The 16,773-nt window shown below is 33.2% G+C and overlaps 3 protein-coding genes across 4 annotated transcripts; 1 reads left to right on the top strand and 2 right to left on the bottom strand.

Moving 5' to 3' along the window:
- Positions 1 to 162: 162 nt before the first annotated feature.
- Positions 163 to 5,092, bottom strand: LOC144845301 (uncharacterized). Its single transcript, XM_078702518.1, has 9 exons — positions 4,917 to 5,092; positions 4,352 to 4,598; positions 3,768 to 3,827; positions 3,587 to 3,659; positions 3,312 to 3,496; positions 2,551 to 2,790; positions 1,873 to 1,955; positions 1,491 to 1,693; positions 163 to 690 (listed from the first exon to the last, which is right to left on the bottom strand). Exons 1-9 carry the CDS (start codon positions 5,029 to 5,031, stop codon positions 205 to 207), a joined length of 1,692 nt encoding a protein of 563 aa, XP_078558644.1. The 5' UTR covers positions 5,032 to 5,092; the 3' UTR covers positions 163 to 204.
- Positions 5,093 to 5,202: 110 nt separating this feature from the next.
- LOC144845302 (la-related protein 7-like) lies at positions 5,203 to 11,601 on the top strand. 2 transcript variants are annotated; one of them, XM_078702519.1, is made up of 11 exons: positions 5,203 to 5,283; positions 6,130 to 6,373; positions 6,848 to 6,948; positions 7,242 to 7,325; positions 7,635 to 7,799; positions 8,275 to 8,846; positions 9,212 to 9,311; positions 9,841 to 9,969; positions 10,377 to 10,527; positions 10,706 to 10,803; positions 11,259 to 11,601. In XM_078702519.1, the coding sequence occupies exons 2-11, from the start codon at positions 6,196 to 6,198 to the stop codon at positions 11,322 to 11,324; spliced, it is 1,644 nt and encodes a 547-aa protein (XP_078558645.1). In that variant the 5' UTR covers positions 5,203 to 5,283; positions 6,130 to 6,195; the 3' UTR covers positions 11,325 to 11,601. The 2 variants fall into 2 exon arrangements, with proteins under 2 accessions (XP_078558645.1, XP_078558646.1); XM_078702520.1 differs by having other exon boundaries at positions 5,226 to 5,283; positions 6,179 to 6,373.
- Positions 11,602 to 12,251: 650 nt separating this feature from the next.
- Positions 12,252 to 16,285, bottom strand: LOC144845304 (cyclin-dependent kinase 1-like). Its single transcript, XM_078702521.1, has 7 exons — positions 16,213 to 16,285; positions 15,623 to 15,693; positions 15,309 to 15,465; positions 14,617 to 14,737; positions 14,116 to 14,286; positions 13,494 to 13,799; positions 12,252 to 13,126 (listed from the first exon to the last, which is right to left on the bottom strand). The coding sequence occupies exons 2-7, from the start codon at positions 15,657 to 15,659 to the stop codon at positions 13,031 to 13,033; spliced, it is 888 nt and encodes a 295-aa protein (XP_078558647.1). The 5' UTR covers positions 15,660 to 15,693; positions 16,213 to 16,285; the 3' UTR covers positions 12,252 to 13,030.
- Positions 16,286 to 16,773: the final 488 nt, after the last annotated feature.

The following is a 16,773-nucleotide window of genomic DNA, read 5'->3' as shown; positions in this document are numbered from 1 at the left end:
TTTTACGATTAATAACTTATTATTAACATATACAATTATTTGTATGTGGTTCTTTATTGCTTAAAATAATAATTATCAAAACATTTTCTATTGTATTTAATTTTACTATCCACACAGTACATCCACAGCAATTGCATTATTCAGCAGTTTGGAAGAAAGCTAGGTGGGTAAAAAATAATCTTTGTAAAACAGTGTAAACATCTCTTAAACTTTGAAATATGCAGTGCCTAAATCAGCAGCTGAAATGGTTTTACGTCCCATTAAGAAATTCCTAACATTCTGTATCTTTTGAAACGTAGTAAGACGACGCACATCATTTGATAACAGCCTTAGCGCATAAAACGTTGTCAACCCGTTAGCGATCATACGCATTTGGTAAATAAGTAAACAAGTTTCCCAGACGATAGACGCTACATTTAGCCCTGCCAACACAATGAACCACGATTCTTCTAGAATTAAAGTTTTAATTAATAGAAAAGTCTCCGGTAATGGATCATACAACACTAGTATATATTGAATACCGTACACGATGAACAAAGACTGAGCGAGAACGACGAGTCCGAGTAACATGATGAAATGACGATGGTTGTTTTTCGCAACACACGTGAGAAGAAAGAGGCAGTGATGATCAAGACCATAATAGCACTTTTCACAGAGAGTGCAATGTTTCACGTTTACAGGTCTTATTATCTGTAAAAGTAAAAACTCTACTTTTTGTTAACCATAATTATTAACCATATATACACAGCATGGAATGTTTTGTGGTTTTATGTGACAATAAAAATAATAAATGTTTCACGAGACCTCAAGAATAAAATACCTAGTTTTTATTGACCTCTTTCTAAGCCAATTTATTATGGCAATTGTGATTCTGATGGTTTGGTCGAATCTTATTGATAGAGGAATAACAGCTAAAGGCACCACAAAACACCTGTACTTGAAGCCTTATTTCATGTCAAAGTGTCATAATAGATTCTGAATAAATACATATAAATATATGTATTTGCTATAGTTTAAGACTTTTATACTTATTTAAAATTAATGTGTTAGAAAAGAAGTAAAAATGAACAAAAATTATCACTTAAGCACAATTTTCAATTTGAAATTAATTTTTGAATGATAGATTAGGGTAAGAATAATTGGCTTATTAAATTTAGGTATTAAATATGTCAAAATAAAAAAACAAGTAAACTTTAATAGAGTAGAATATAGCATTTGTTTCAAAGTTTTGCAATCAATTATTACGACGTTTTATTTTAAAGTGTGGTTCTATCGTGGTTCCCACTAGCGATGCAACATAACGTAATGCAATGACGTATATTGCAAAATTACAAATGAGAACAGTGCTGCAAACATCGCAGGTTTGATTTCACGCAGGCGGGGGCAAACATTTTCTTACGTTGCATAGGTTGCGTTACGTTGCGTCGCTAGTGGGAACCAAGCTTAAGGATGAACATGAAAAAATATATGATAAAATAATGATATCTTACCTCGCATCTAGAACAGAAATCTTGTTTATCACAAACACCCTTAGCAATATCTTCAACAGTCATGTAGGGCTGACTGAGAGTTGGCCCCTCCCTTGATGAATGGCATACTCCTGGGTTAAGGGTCAACACCAGCAGATACAGGTACAACATGACAGCCAAGCTTGGTATATTGAAACATAATGCATAGAAATGCGGCCAGAGAAGTACACATGTTTTTAAGGAAAAAGTATTTGAGATTTAATTCAAGGTACACTCTGCACGGCTATACGGCAATCGAAACATTGATGTTCGATTTAGGGTGTCTAACTTTGTTAGAGTGTATTGATTTCTCTATTAGGTTTACTACTTAATACATGCATGTGTCATGCATTCAAAAGGATATCAGGAAGAATTAAAAACAGATAACAAATTATTGTATGCAGTATTCCAGCAGCAAACGCACCAGCATGTACTGGATTTGGCCATCTGAAAAAAAAATTATGTTATATTAGAGAAAATCAGATTATTTTACATATGTTAGTATAGGTTTAGAAGGCAACTTAATATTGGTAAAAAGATAAACATTTTGGCACAAATGGCATGTCATATGTATACTTGAGCAGGAATCTAGGACACAAATTAAAACACCGGCTGGTGGCGTTCATAAGAAATACTAACAACATCATACAAGACAATAACTAGAGACTTAGGGCAAGTTTAATAATATTACTCAATGTAAGCCGAAGATACTAAAAATCCCAAACTGCTAAAAGTTGGTATCCAATCAGACTTGAACATTCTTCCGTGGCCAATATGGTAGCTCATACATCAAGCAATATCTATTTTAGTCTCAATTGAGATTTTTTCATTTATTTATATAATTCATATTATTTATCATTTATTTTTTACTCATATTAACCACAGTTTACCCAAAATATTAAAGAATTTATGTGAATTTTTAACTTTGAACAAATGAAAAGAATTCCAAACTGTATTTGACCATGAATAAATGAAATTTATTTAGTCTTTAGGATCGAAAAACTTGGCAACATACAAATTTACCACACACATATAAACATACCTACTTATATGCTTTAACCTGTGAATCTTACCACTGACAAATACACTCAACACTATTGCTGCAATAATGGAAAATACACCTCTGTAGGGCCCAGCATACTGTCCACAAAGAATGATAGAAAGCATGCCAAGAAATGGAAAGAACATGAGAAAATACCAAGTAAACAGTGGACCCTTGGGTGCTTTATTTTGAAGCTTGCTTTTGCCCCAGTAGTCTAGTTCTTTCAGAAGCATACGATGCCTAAAAAGTAAAATAAACAATTCCAAATGACAACAAATGCATGGGATTTGAATGGTGTAAAGCTCTGTCTACACTATCAAACTAGTTTGACAAAAACAGTGTGATGTGTCCAAATAGGGTAGTGATATGCCCAAATAGGTTAGTGATATGCCCAAATATGGTAGTGATATGACATCATCATGTCCATGGGCACATCACATTTTTTGTCACATAAAGTTTGATAGTGTAGACAGAGCTTTAGATACAGGACAATCCTCATATCATGTATATATTTTTTTTAATTGTTGTAAATAACTGAAATCATTAGTGAAATAAGATATTTATTTTAGATTAATCAGATTTTGTGCCATATTCCTGTATAATTAATTAAATTTTATCTTTTGTATCATTGCTGTTTTACTTTATTCACCAGATTTTCAAAATGTATTTCTAATTTTTTCATATGGACAATGCCATATTATCAGTATCATTGTCATTTCAATTCCTGCAAAAAATGTTGTATATTTTGAATGCATACTTACTGATATGATGATTTTTTTTTGTCAGCAACTATATCTAGTGGAGTCTTGCCATCATTGTTTCTTATATGTAGCATGCTACATGTGCCACTCTGTAGCAGCTGCCAGGCTGATAGTTGCAGGCCATTTATACATGTCATGTGTAGCGCTGTATTGCCGTTTATATCTTTTACAAGAGGACTGCATCGCTTTGAAAGAATATGTTTATTTTGTTATTCTTTTGTGTTCATTGTATACATTTTTAAATGTTTTGAAATATATGTAGACTTACTACTTACCTCTCGCCTTAGCAGATAATCAACTGTGTCAATGTAACCATGGTAAGATGAAAGATGTAAAGCTGTTTGACCTCTAAAAAAATTAATAAAATATATTAAAATATTCCATTGCCTTTGTAAATTGAAAATCAAAGAACAAGAATGAAATCTAAACTTTGCATGTAATTTATCTATTACTTACGATTTATCTGGTACATCTAGTTCCATATTATGAACAGTGGACAAATAATGCAGAACCATTCTAAAAGAAAAACAGATACAGGTACTTTATCTCTGCTTATCTGTTTTACAAGTTATTTAAGTTGAAATAAGCTTAATTTAGACTGATCTTTTTTGATTTACACTTCTTGCTATTTTTATCCGAGTGAGAGTTGATTTGATGCATGGTTCCCACTAGAAAAATGCAATGCAGCGACGTATCGATGCAAAGTGCTGTATTGCGTAATCACAAGTGAAAATCGGCACCGTAACAGTGCTGCAAAGATCGCTACAGGAAAACAAATCAGTTTGATTTCACACAACGCAAGGCAAAAGAACACTGGAAAACATAGTACAGCGCGTACTCAAAAGTATGCGGGGTGAACCAGGTCAAATTTTGTTACGTTGCATCGGTTACATTGCGTTGCGTGCTAGTGGGAACCACCCTTTAGTATGTAGTCAAATACGCCTTCACAGTCACTTAGTTGGTAAAGAAGGTGTACACATTTTCACCGATATTTTTTACAAATAAAGAAAAACAAAAGCAGCAAGGTTAAGATGACTTACATACTGCCTCCCATAGCTGCATGATGAAGAGAATTGCGACCATGTTGATCCAACTGCTGTATATCAGCCCCATGCTCAATCATCAAATGAATATTCGTTAAATTACCATTTTTGCATGCATAATGTAAAGGGGTCTCACTATAGTCAGTTACAACATGCACATCCGCACCATATTTAATTAACAACTCTGTTATTTTAGAGTCACCTCGCAAACCTGCTTTATGAAGAGGCGTCAGTCCATGCCAACCTAAACAAAGAAAAATAAAAAACATTTATTTTTTATGCCAATTTAATATACTTTTTTTAGTAAGCAATATGCTGTTGGATGGGGAACAGACGATCAGGCCCACATTTTGCGGTCCCGATCGTTCGTCTTATTCACTGGGCCGGATCGTCTATGGTCCCAATCGTCTTTCACCCTTGATGCCCGTCTCACGATTTGGGCCTGATCGTCTTGAAGTGGGCCCGATCGTCCGTGGTCCCGATCGTCTGATAATCCTGTTAGTGTTGGATGAGGTTTTAAATACAGTATACTATAAAGCAATTATTGTCTAGCCTAGCCTACCTCTTTGATTTAATTTGTCTATGTTCTTTTTCACATGATCTTCAATATCAACTAAAGAAACACAATTTTGAACAACGTCTAATAACGACAACTTTTTTATTGCATCGACATCCATGGCATGCTATAGTCTTAGCCTTAGGCTTAGGCCTACTAAATGTTCTAACCAACTAGCGGAGAAAGTGGGTGTGTAGTTCGTACACATGTTCCGCTCTGTTGCACATGTTGAATAATAAAAATAATATAGCCTCTAGTCACCAGCCATATGTATTACTTTTCTTTACTTTGTATGCAAGACGAAGCGAGTGTGAAGGCTACCAAAGCGTCCGCTCAACGTTGGTACGGTGTTGTTTACAACTTTTTTTTGCGTGTATGGTTTTAAACTTATTTGTTTATAATTAAGATAAATTAATTCTTCTGATATTACTGTAGTTATTTATATTTAATAAATGATATATGATGGGCCTAACTTTAAGCCTACTCTAGACTAGGCCTAGAGATAGTGCCTGCTAGTTAATAGATAGGCCTCCTATCCCTAGCTAGGCTAGAGACCAGCCAGGCAACACCAACCAAACAAGGGCCAAAACAAACATCAATCGGTGCCTTTTCTTTTCAGTCTCCCTGTGTCAACTCGGTCCCGGTTCTCAACTTGGTCCGTGTCAACTCGTCTACAAACTAATCGGTCGGGTCATACTACTAATCTATCAATGCCCAGTCGTTAATAACTATTATCAAAAAATTAATATTATATTTTTAATGCTTAAATAAATAATGTTATTGTGATATTTAATTTTAACTGTCAAAATGCTGATAAGGTTTATTCCGAAACTGAAGATTAAAATGATTTTTAACTTGTTTCAGGAACGACAATATATGAATTTTGTTCAATACGATTAGTACTCCAACCCACAAATGTATTGATAAAATGAAATCTAATAACCTTGCAAAACTGTTACATTTTAATGTTTTTTTTAATAATATGCCTTTCAGTATGTTTAAATTTTATGTGTAGTTTTGCTGTGAACCGTCATTTTTAATCTTTGTAATAAAATATTTTCAGACATTTGTCTGCTTTTTGTACATTTTTTTTATACATGAATAAATAAATAATTCAATATATTAATTTACTATTAAATAAATACATTTTAATAGAAAGATAAAATTGTGATGGCTTTTAATTATGAAAAGAATGTTTTTATAAAATTTTACCCGACAGGTTGCTAATAGTAAATACTAGAAAAAGGCAAATTGTGATTGTGTTCCAGATTGCTAAGTAAGAATCATGTCAGTTAAAGTTGAGAAAGATTTAGATGATCAGAATTTAGATGACAAGAAAAAAAGAAAACGATGGAAGAAACAGTTGTCCGACATCCATGATCAACTAAAATTCTACTTTAGTGATGCAAATTTAAGAAAAGACCGCTTTTTGAAGCAAAAAATTGAGGCAGATAAAGACAGATGTAAGTGTACATAAAACATGCAAAAGCAACATAGTCAATTTGATATGAAAGAAGAACACATTTTGTTTACATTTTTTAGTTGAAAAAAAAAATAAAAATCTAGGCTACAATTATGTATAAGCAACCACTCAATAATGTGTTAATGTTACAGCGGCTACAATAATGTACTGTATGATCAAACATTTTTAATATCTATTTTATTTTATTACTACTGTATTATATATTATATCATCATTGGTTTTATTATTACTCTGTATTTTGCTCTATTATTTGTTAGCGCTTAGCACTTGATTTTCTCTCAATTGCAGTCTTTAGTTATTTTCTGATTTTAAACCCACAAAATGTGTACTCATGATCATAATGAAAATAAAATATGTTTACCTTAACTTATAAGCAAAAACCACTGAGGTTCTGGTCACATTTTTACATAACAGGTTTTCAGAACTGTAATATAGTTTATTTGTTTCATTCTAGATGTAGATATATCAGTGTTACTGTCATTTAACAAACTAAAGATGATGACAACAGATGCTGAGCTTGTTGCAAAAGCTGTCAAGAAATCTAATTTTCTACAGGTTCGTAAAGTTAAAACTGGAAAACTTTTATTGCATCTAATGTGTGAGACTCCTGGATTTTGTGACTAATGGATTTCATATCATAAACCTTAAAATTTAACAATTTTATGAACTGTGTTTATTAGATGAAAAAATATTGTTTATTCATGTGATGAGTATCTTTATTCTTTGAATATTATCTCATACATGAACAACTTTAAAATTGTTGCTGAATATTATTTTATTCTTTGAGGAAACTACAATTACAAATACTAATTTTGTGAATATGTATTTGCTTTTGTTTATCACTACAGGTGAGTGAGGATAAAACCAGATTACGTAGAATCAATCCAATGACGTCGCCAAAGTACAACATAGATGATCTCACTGTTTATGTTGTAAGTTTCATTGTTCCTTTTTGTTTATGTTATTAGAATTTATCTGTTTTGATCTTATTGTATATACTCTGTATGTATGCAATTCCAAAGCACATTCCCAAAATTATTGTTTCGTTTGTGTTCTTTTTAAAAAAAAACTTTTTTAAACTATTCTTATTAGCAATATCTCAGAAAGACGTGCAGAGGCAAGGCATGCGGACAGAAGCTTTGTTCAGCTACTCCCTCCCAGCATGCACTTCTGCAGAACTGTTTGTAGTATGGACACCTATTATCTATTTTAAGAAATTAAAAATTTGTTTTGTTTTTAAGGAATGCTTGCCAAAGACAGCTGATCATAACTGGTTACAGAAAGTGTTTGGAGCTTGTGGCAAGGTAACTTATGTCAGTATTCCTAGATACAAGACTACTGGTGATATCAAGGGATTCTCATTCATTGAGTTTGAAAAACCAGAAGAAGCAAAAAGGGCGTGTAAGGTAATTGAAATTTGATTATATTTACAGTAGGTCAAATAACACACCTTCCATGGGAAATGTAAAAACGTATGTACATTGTGTTACCCAGACAAATAATAAATAGTTTGTTTGCCATTAATTGTTTTTAACTATGCCCAAAAATGTCCTATAATAGTTAACAATAGTCCATTCCAGGCTATAGAAGTTGATAGGTTGGACAGAAAAGCCATACTCATTAAAATTGAGAATTATTTATTTCAGGATTTTAAAATTTAATTTATATTGTTTAACAGTTAAGCTTGTTTGTCACTAGAATTCAATGCAAGGAGCTTTAACCAATCACGATTGTTTAAACTCCGACTTGTCAAAGGTCAATTCGCTTGCGTTTTGTCTATTTTCTTGCATTGTGTCTAGTAGAAACCAAGCTTTAATGACAATCAACTAAAAAGTCAAAAGAAAATTATCCTTCAATGTGAAATAATTTGTCTATTTTTAGTTGTTAAATAATCCACCTCCAAGTGCCACAAATAAACCTGGAAAATTCCCAACGATGAGAAAAGGAAAATCCATTAGCATTGATTCCAATCCAGAGCCATATAAGGTACAAAGACAAAGGCAGTTATTGGAAGAAAAGCTGAAAGAAGAAGATGAAAAAGAAGCGGAGAAAGAATGTAAGAATGATCTAGAAAACAAAGAACCAGTAAAAAAGAGCAAACGAAAAAGAAGCCACGACGAAGATGCAGAAAATACGGGAGATACAAAGCAGAAAAAGAAGAGTAAGAAACAAAAATCGAACGAAAAGAAAATAGAGGTTGGGATAAAAGATGAAGAGAAAAGAAGTGTAGAAATAGAAGAAGGTAATATAAAGACTTTGAAAAAACAAAAAGGAAAGAAAAGAAAATCGGAGGATGGTGAAGAGAAAACAGTGATACAAAAGAAGAAAAAGATTACAGATTCGGACATAGATGAAAATGATGATGATGAAAAATTAAAGAAAAAAAGAAAGAGGAAGAAGAAAGCAAACAAGTTGAAAGGTGCCTGTCAGTATCAGCTGAGAGTCATAGCAAAGTAAGTTGTTGTACTGTATCATTTGTTGGACTCACTAGACGTTTGTTATCACAAAGTAATTTGCACTGTATCATTTGTTGGACTCACTAGACGTTTGTTATCACAAAGTAAGTTGTTGTACTATATCATTTGTTAGACTCAATAGACATTTGTTAATCACAAAGGAGTAATATATGTTTTTTTTCACACTATGGCCAACCCCTATTCAAGGAAATGCCTGTTAAGGGGACAATTGGTTGGGTTCAGAAGGACTTAATAAGTGTTCTACTGTATTCCTGCAATGAATTCCACAAGCACTGATTGGCTGAGGCTTGTGACCGACGTCCCACTCCCCATGACTACAACTACTTTATATTTTATTATAGGACAGAATGGTTACAGTTAAAAAAAGAATACATTGATCTTCAGAAACAAAGTAAAAAGCAACTTAAGCATAGTGTAATGAAGATGGAACTACAGCAAAAGGTAAGCATTGCTTGTTTATTAAGCCCAAAATATAAGCAGTAATTGACCAATGAATTTGAAATACATAGACAGATCAGACAGCATTAGATTGAAATATTATTTTATTGGTTTTCAATCGGAGTGCTGACTGACTTCGGATAACCAAGCCAGTACATTTTTATTGATTTTATATTTGTATTGATTATTATAGTTTAAAGAAAAAATAAATAAAATTACGTTTTTTCTAAAATCCTAAAGCTTTGTCTACACTTTCAAACTTTATGTGAATAAAAAATGTGATGTGCATGGACATGATGATTATCACTACCATATTTGGGCATATCACTCCCATATTTGGACACATCACACTTTTTTTGTCAAACTGGTTTGATAGTGTAGACAGAGCTTAAGAATATGACATCAAATTGAGAAAAAACGCACAAATTGAGAATAAGGCTGGTGCAGAAATATGAATATTTTGTAAAAATAATTTCCTTCTAATGAATACAATTTCTAAATGGACATACAACAACCTTATTATTTTTTCTAGACCGTAATTCCAGCTTGTTCAAAGAAGACTCCAGTAGATGATGCAAAATCCAAAGAACCAGAATTCACACCTTCAACTGTGATTAAGATAGTAAGCAAGGACAGTATCCCATCAAGAAAGCAGTTAAGAGTAAGCCAATTACTACATTATTATTGCTAGAGTATTTTTATGTATATAAATGCTATGGTGTAAGTGATATTATTCATTATCAATAGTTGCAACTATTTATGCCATTTTACTCTGTCATAGACAGCATGGTTTTGTGTTGTGTTATATTTTAAAATATTTTTGATTAGTAGTGTTATTAGTATAGATTAAATGTGTTATATTACACAGTCGAAACTATTTTCACTATAAAGCTTTGGCTACACTATCAAACTTTACATGACAAAAAAATGTGATGTGCCCATATATGGAAATGATGATGGCTTATCACTATCATATAGGCACTTTTTTGGTCAAACTAGTTTGATAGTGTAGACAGAGCTTTAGCAATACATTATAATATAAAGAATCCATAATGAAATTCCTTACAGGAGTACCTAGAAACAATGGCTCCTATTGCGTACTTGGACCTTGAAGATGGTGATAGTAGGGGATTTGTAAGGGTTAAAACGGCCCAGGGTGCCAGTGATGTCATCAACAGGCTTAAAATGGAGGATGAAATGTCTGCTCAGTTACTATTAGGTAAGTGAATTAGTCTAGTGTGAGTAAGTGGTTATTTTTGTTGCATCAATCTCTGTGTCAATCTAATTTGTTTTAGCAGTATGTAAATCGTTATTATTTCAGCCATGCTACAATCCATAGCAACACAATAATGGAATATGTAAATTAATTAATACATTTTTTCTAAAACTTGTTATAGGCGATGATGAGAAACAATATTGGGAGAAATTGAAAGCAGACCGAATCGCGAGACTCTCAAGTAAGACAAAGGGCAAGAAGAAACGAGGAACAGACAGGGTGAGACTCTTAAAATAATGTCTATCTTGTTTAGTAACCATACTAGTCTAGTAGGAAATAGGGGTTCCTATTACCCCTGAGGTATATTTTTTTAAGTATGTCTATTTACCAGATCAGGTTGTTAGCATTTTCAAATCGTGTCCCATGGGGTTGTTTTTGACTCATTTAGTCGGCCATGTTGAATTTAACCAAGTTCAAACCATTTCCTCCTCTACTATACCTCTTAATATAATAAATATTCTACCTTGTTTAGTAACCATACCTCTAGTGTACACATTTCTTTGTTGTAGATCACACTGCTTTACATCCATCCCATCCAAAGCTTAGTTTTAATACTTTATAAAGTAATAATGAAGTAATGGTGGCCATAATCTTCATCCTATACTGTCTTGATATGTATTGAAATTAAAGGAATTAGATAACATACATAAATGTTTCTGCTTTTTAAATTCTAGTTAATGGATAAAACAGAAAGAGTTTTAACAGTGGCATCCCGCTCTCATATCAAGTTTGAAGACTAAGGTAGCATTTGCATTACTGCTAAAGACATTGAATATCTAGTTACCCACTTTCAGGGTTACCAACAAACCGATATCTGCATGCCTTCCAAAACTGGCACCTACTTGTAAAAGTAAAGATGGATGGACACACAACAATGAAAGGGTCTCTCAACAGGCTTCAGAGTAATCTAAGTTTCATTCAAGATATTTTAATTGTTTTAGTGTATAATAGATTCAAATGAATAACACTGTTGATTTAATTAATCTGTTTTGTAATAAAAAACTACATTTTTATAAATACTGTGAAGTCATGTTAACTTTTGATGTATAGAAAGAGCTGTGAGGTTGGAGAAGGTAGGCAAGTTGTCTTAAAAGAGAGCCCTCTAGATTCAACTGTGGCATCACAGCCTACAAAAGCTTACAGCAATTCAATCAGGATGCTCAGCTCTGAAGATCAAAGGGTTTATCTGTGGCTGCGACACAATCAGTTCCACGCCCCTTAACAGACACTGCGCGCCACAGAGAATATGTACTGTTGGTATTGGTTGCAGCCAGACATCAGATCAAAGGAGTGTTATGTGTTCCTCTCTTAGCAAGGCGAGGTTGTTAGGTTGCCTTGCTTTCAGAGCATCAACACGTGTACGATTGATTTGGCAATTATAGACAGCAGTACTAACAGAGAAATCGCCTCATGGAAATCCTCGTTGTAGCATATGCAGTGTAAATTTTGCTCTCCTACCCGTTTCACATTGCTTAGCAAAACTCTGGAGTAATCCATTAATCCAATAAATACACATAAAAACATTTTGAAAAAACAGTAAAGCATTAACAATACTGTATATCATTATTAAAAAAAAAAGTTTTGTCAAACAGTGAGTATGCCTATAAACTCATTAAAGGCGTTCCAGGACGAGTCAATCTTATAATAAAGTACAAGTGAATGTGATTTGGTAGAGCTGTATTTTTTATTTTTGATATCAAAATACATTTATAACATTTACATGAACTGATTACTATGTAATTTGTTTCTTTTTTCCCCTACCTTAGCATAAATACAAAGCAAAGTTTATCATAAACAGTACAAATATTAGCCTTTTCTTTTATGTTACTTTAACATCGCATAAATATGCCTCTGATTATTGATGTACGGTTGTTATTCATCAAACACAAAGAGAGTGCTCTTTAAAAAATAATTTTTAATAATAAAGAATATAACTAATGTACTGTAAATTAATATTTACTCAGAGACATACTGAATTTAAACACAAACAACTAAATTTTACTAAATATCTACAAAAAACTATTTGAACACTTACTATACTTACTCTATAGAAATTGCATTTGCAAAATGCTAATCAAATCTCAATTGTTCATGACATTATTTGCAAAGCAAATAAGAAATCCTTTTTTTTTTAAACATTGATGAATAAATCTTACTATAGAAATAATCTTTTTGGCAAAAAAAAAGAAGTTTGCTCTGTCAACATTACAACTGACAAAGTACTGTTATTGATATAGTTGATGACACAAGGGCATTCAATTTTAAAGAAATCTCCCACCCAAACGTTAAGCATTTATATAGTTCATAAATTAATTTGTTATGCCTTGCATAATATTTAGTTAAACACCTGGTTTTGTAACAAAATGTGATGTCACCACCTGTACCGCCTCAATTCCCCATATCGTTTCAAGTCTAGTTCTGATTATGTTAATACTCTTGATCTGCACTATGATTTGATCGATAGAATATCATTTGAAAAATAAGGATGCCTCAAAGCTGCCTTGGCTGAAATTCTTTTAGCTGGATTGTAGATGAGCATTTTCTGGAAAATAAAAAATATTTTAAAGATTTATGTTTAAAAGCTATGGTGTAAATGAGAAAAAAAATCATGAGAACAATGCTCTTCTATAGCTAGTTTCAATCCCTCCCACTGTGAACCTTGCTATTGTTTTAGCTTTCACACCCAGCCCCACCTAATTTGACAATTCCCAGTTTCTTTGACTTTATGAAGAGATTCAAAGTATATTGATTGAAACGTCAGAACTATATACGTGGTGTGCCGCAAACTTTATATAAACTATGGTGTAAAAATATGCAAACTATTCACAATTGGAGTCATGTTATTTTTTAGGACCTTTACTAAATAATCATCTACATCATAGCATGCAATTTTGCACTAATGACTGTACCTGTAAGAGGTCCAATCCAGAGCTATTCAAGGCCTTCACGTTGGTGGTTAAGCTGTTGCTTTTCCAGTTAGGGAAAGATGGCTTGTAGTCCGGTAAGGTGGTCACTTCCGGCCACGTGTCTTCCACCGGCGTTCCAAGAGTACGGAAGATACGGAAAAGTTGATCGATCTCCGAGTCACCGTGAAAGAGAGGACGCTTTGTTGCCATCTCAGCAAAAATGCAGCCGATACTCCAGACATCAACAGGTGTAGCATACTTTGCAGAACCCAACAAGATCTCAGGGGCTCTGTACCATAAAGTTACAACCTACAAGAAAATTAGATTATCTTTATTCATTGTAATATTAAAAACTGGACCCATCCACTTTAAGGGGCTTTTTAAGGGGCTTTCACATCTTTTCCGGCTCAAACATCAATTTTTTGTTGGTACGACGCTCCACGCGGCTATGCACCAATCGATATGCGCGTGGCCGCGTAAAAACAAAACATGGACATTCCATTTAACTGCGCCGGAGCGGCACTGGTGTGAATGACCCTTCATGTCTGAATCTTTAGCATCAATTCGCATTGCTTTAATGTAATTCTGTAAGATGCATGTTAGAATAGGGTGAGTTTACACCTACTTCATGGGTGTACACTCTAACTGGGATACCAAATGCTCTTGCCAAACCAAAATCTGCCAATTTGATTGTTCCTTTGTTGTCAATCAATAGATTCTGGGGTTTCATATCTCTGTGAATAATTCGCCTTGAATGACAGTAGACCATGCCTTCCAATATTTGGTGTAAATAACTCTGTAAAGAATATAAAAAAAATGTTTAATGTGTTTTTGTCAGCTTGTTCTTGTGTCATCAGCAACTGGTTTGAAAGTTGTTTGTAAAGCTCTGTCTACACTATCAAGCTTTATGTGACAAAAAAATGTTATGTGCCCATATATGGACATGATGATGTCATATCACTACAATATTTGGGGATATCACTACCATATTTGGGCACATCACACTTTTTTTGCCAAACTAGTTTGATAGTGTAGACAGTCTTCTTAGCAAGTGGGTCACAAAGGGTGTACAAAACCACTCTTTTATCGTATTAAAATTAAACATTAAAATGTGGTCAAAACACACCTTTACAAGATCTGCCTCCATTAGTGTGCCTTTCAAACTGTCCATGTATTTTTTTAGGTCCATAGTAAGAAATTCAAAGACAAGATATAATTTGCATTCTTGCATTAAAATATCTTGCAACCTGAAGAAAAATTAAAAAATAGTTATTATTGTCATTGGTTAATCCAATGCCTCGAAATGAACCCTAGAAAACTACTAGTTTGGAAAATAGTTAATTTTTATGTAGCGAAGTATGGTAGCGTTGATTTGCCAATTGTGTAAATTAAACATTTTGTAGAATGTATTAATTTCCACTAAAAAAAAATGTGCTTACTTGCTAGTTAGTTGCTCTGTTTGCTAGTATGACTTTTACAACAAGCAAAGAGAATTGTTTAGCCCTGTGTGTAACTTAATATTTTATTGAGAATATATTGGGAAACACTGTTCAAAAGCTAATAGTATAGAACATTCTGTTTTTAAGTGTTAACCTTTATCTACACTATCAAACTTTATGTGACAAAAAAAGTGTGATATGCACAAATATGGTGATGATACATACATCATCATGTCCACATATGGGTACATACAATTTTTTTGTCACATAAAGTTTGATAGTGTAGATAAAGGTTAAAAATGAATATAAGTAAAGACGAAACAAAAAGTAAAATAACATTTTTTCCTGATAGTAAATAATAAAGACGACAACAACATACGTTACAATGTTAGGATGATCTAATTCTTTTAAAAGGGAAATCTCTCTAATTGCAGTGCTTGGTACTCCTTCTTCTTCACTTTCTAATCGTATCTTCTTTAGAGCTACGATCATGCCACTTTCCTTGTGTTTTCCTTTGTACACAACTCCATATGTGCCTGCAATTAAAAATATTTATTACAAATATTGTCTGGAATATATCATAAAGTCTTTCACTCCTTTGCAGCAAATCAAATCAATGTTTCGTTGTCAAGATGCTCCATGCAAAATTAATTCTGTTAATTAATTACATAATACATTTTGCTTTTTACAAACCTTCTCCAATCTTCTCAATCTTTAAATACTGATCCATGATGTCTTCTTTTTGTCTTGCTCCAATGCGGTTTCTGAACAATGATTAAAAAAAAGTTTATTTATACAATTTAAATGGTGCTTTTCTTTCACTTACAAATTCAGCAGAGTTTTAGTAGTGTACGTATAAGGCGGATACTAGCCTACCAATTTCAAATTTGCCGACGGAAACATTTGAAAAAATTTCAATTCTGTTTGGTGATAAAAAGCTTGCAAATCTCCCCACTACAGTTTTGCACATCACTGAGCCTAGGCCTAGTTATTAATATTATAGGACCAGTCATTAATATTATAGGCCAAGCTGGCCTATACAGAAGCCTGACTATGCCAGGATTCGGCTCGCCTAGCCTTAAAGCTAGCTAGCCACGGGCTACACCGTCGACTAAATTCCGTTTAGGCCCTAAACTTTGATTCAATTTTAAAAAAGTTACTCAAAACAATATCAAAACACATACAAATAGTTTCTTAAAGTTGATATTAATATATTTGAAGACCTAATTAAGAAAAATATACAATAATATGAATTACAAATTCGTAAACAGTTTCGTACTTACAACTTACTTCTTTACGGTTTAAAAATCCAATGATCGCTCCTTGTGTTGAGGATGCATGGATTCATCCTAGCCGCCACGTTTGAAGTAGCCAATCAACAAACATCTTTAAAAAAGCAACAGCCAATTACAAACGCTGTACAATATTTATGTAATGCGCCCTCTATGCATGGGTTTGGAATTTTAATCTTCTTATCTCTGACCTACCTTTCAGACTCAAGGATAATGAAATTCCCGCCAATTGATTAACATTGGTTAGTTGGCCGTTCCGCAACCTATGGGTCGCGACCCAAATCTTAGTTTTCTAGATCTAGAAACCTAAGATATCTTAGGTCTTAGTTTTCTAGATCTTAGTTTTCTAGACACCCGTTATATTTACCTAAAATCCACAAAGCAGGCAATCCTGGTAGACCCATTATTTCGAAGAAAATTTCTGAATATGTGGATGATTTACTTAGACCATATGTAACTGATCTCCCTCTAGGCCTACATTCAGGACTCCACGGACTTTATCCGCAAAATTAACCAAATTTCTGTTCTGGTGGCTACATTAGGTTCCACATA

Source organism: Antedon bifida, chromosome 6 (genome assembly GCF_963402885.1).
Source record: "Antedon bifida chromosome 6, ecAntBifi1.1, whole genome shotgun sequence".
Classification (NCBI taxonomy): Eukaryota; Metazoa; Echinodermata; class Crinoidea; order Comatulida; family Antedonidae; genus Antedon; species Antedon bifida.
Note: the sequence above shows the minus strand (reverse complement) of the source record. Positions and strands in the feature narration are given on the sequence as shown.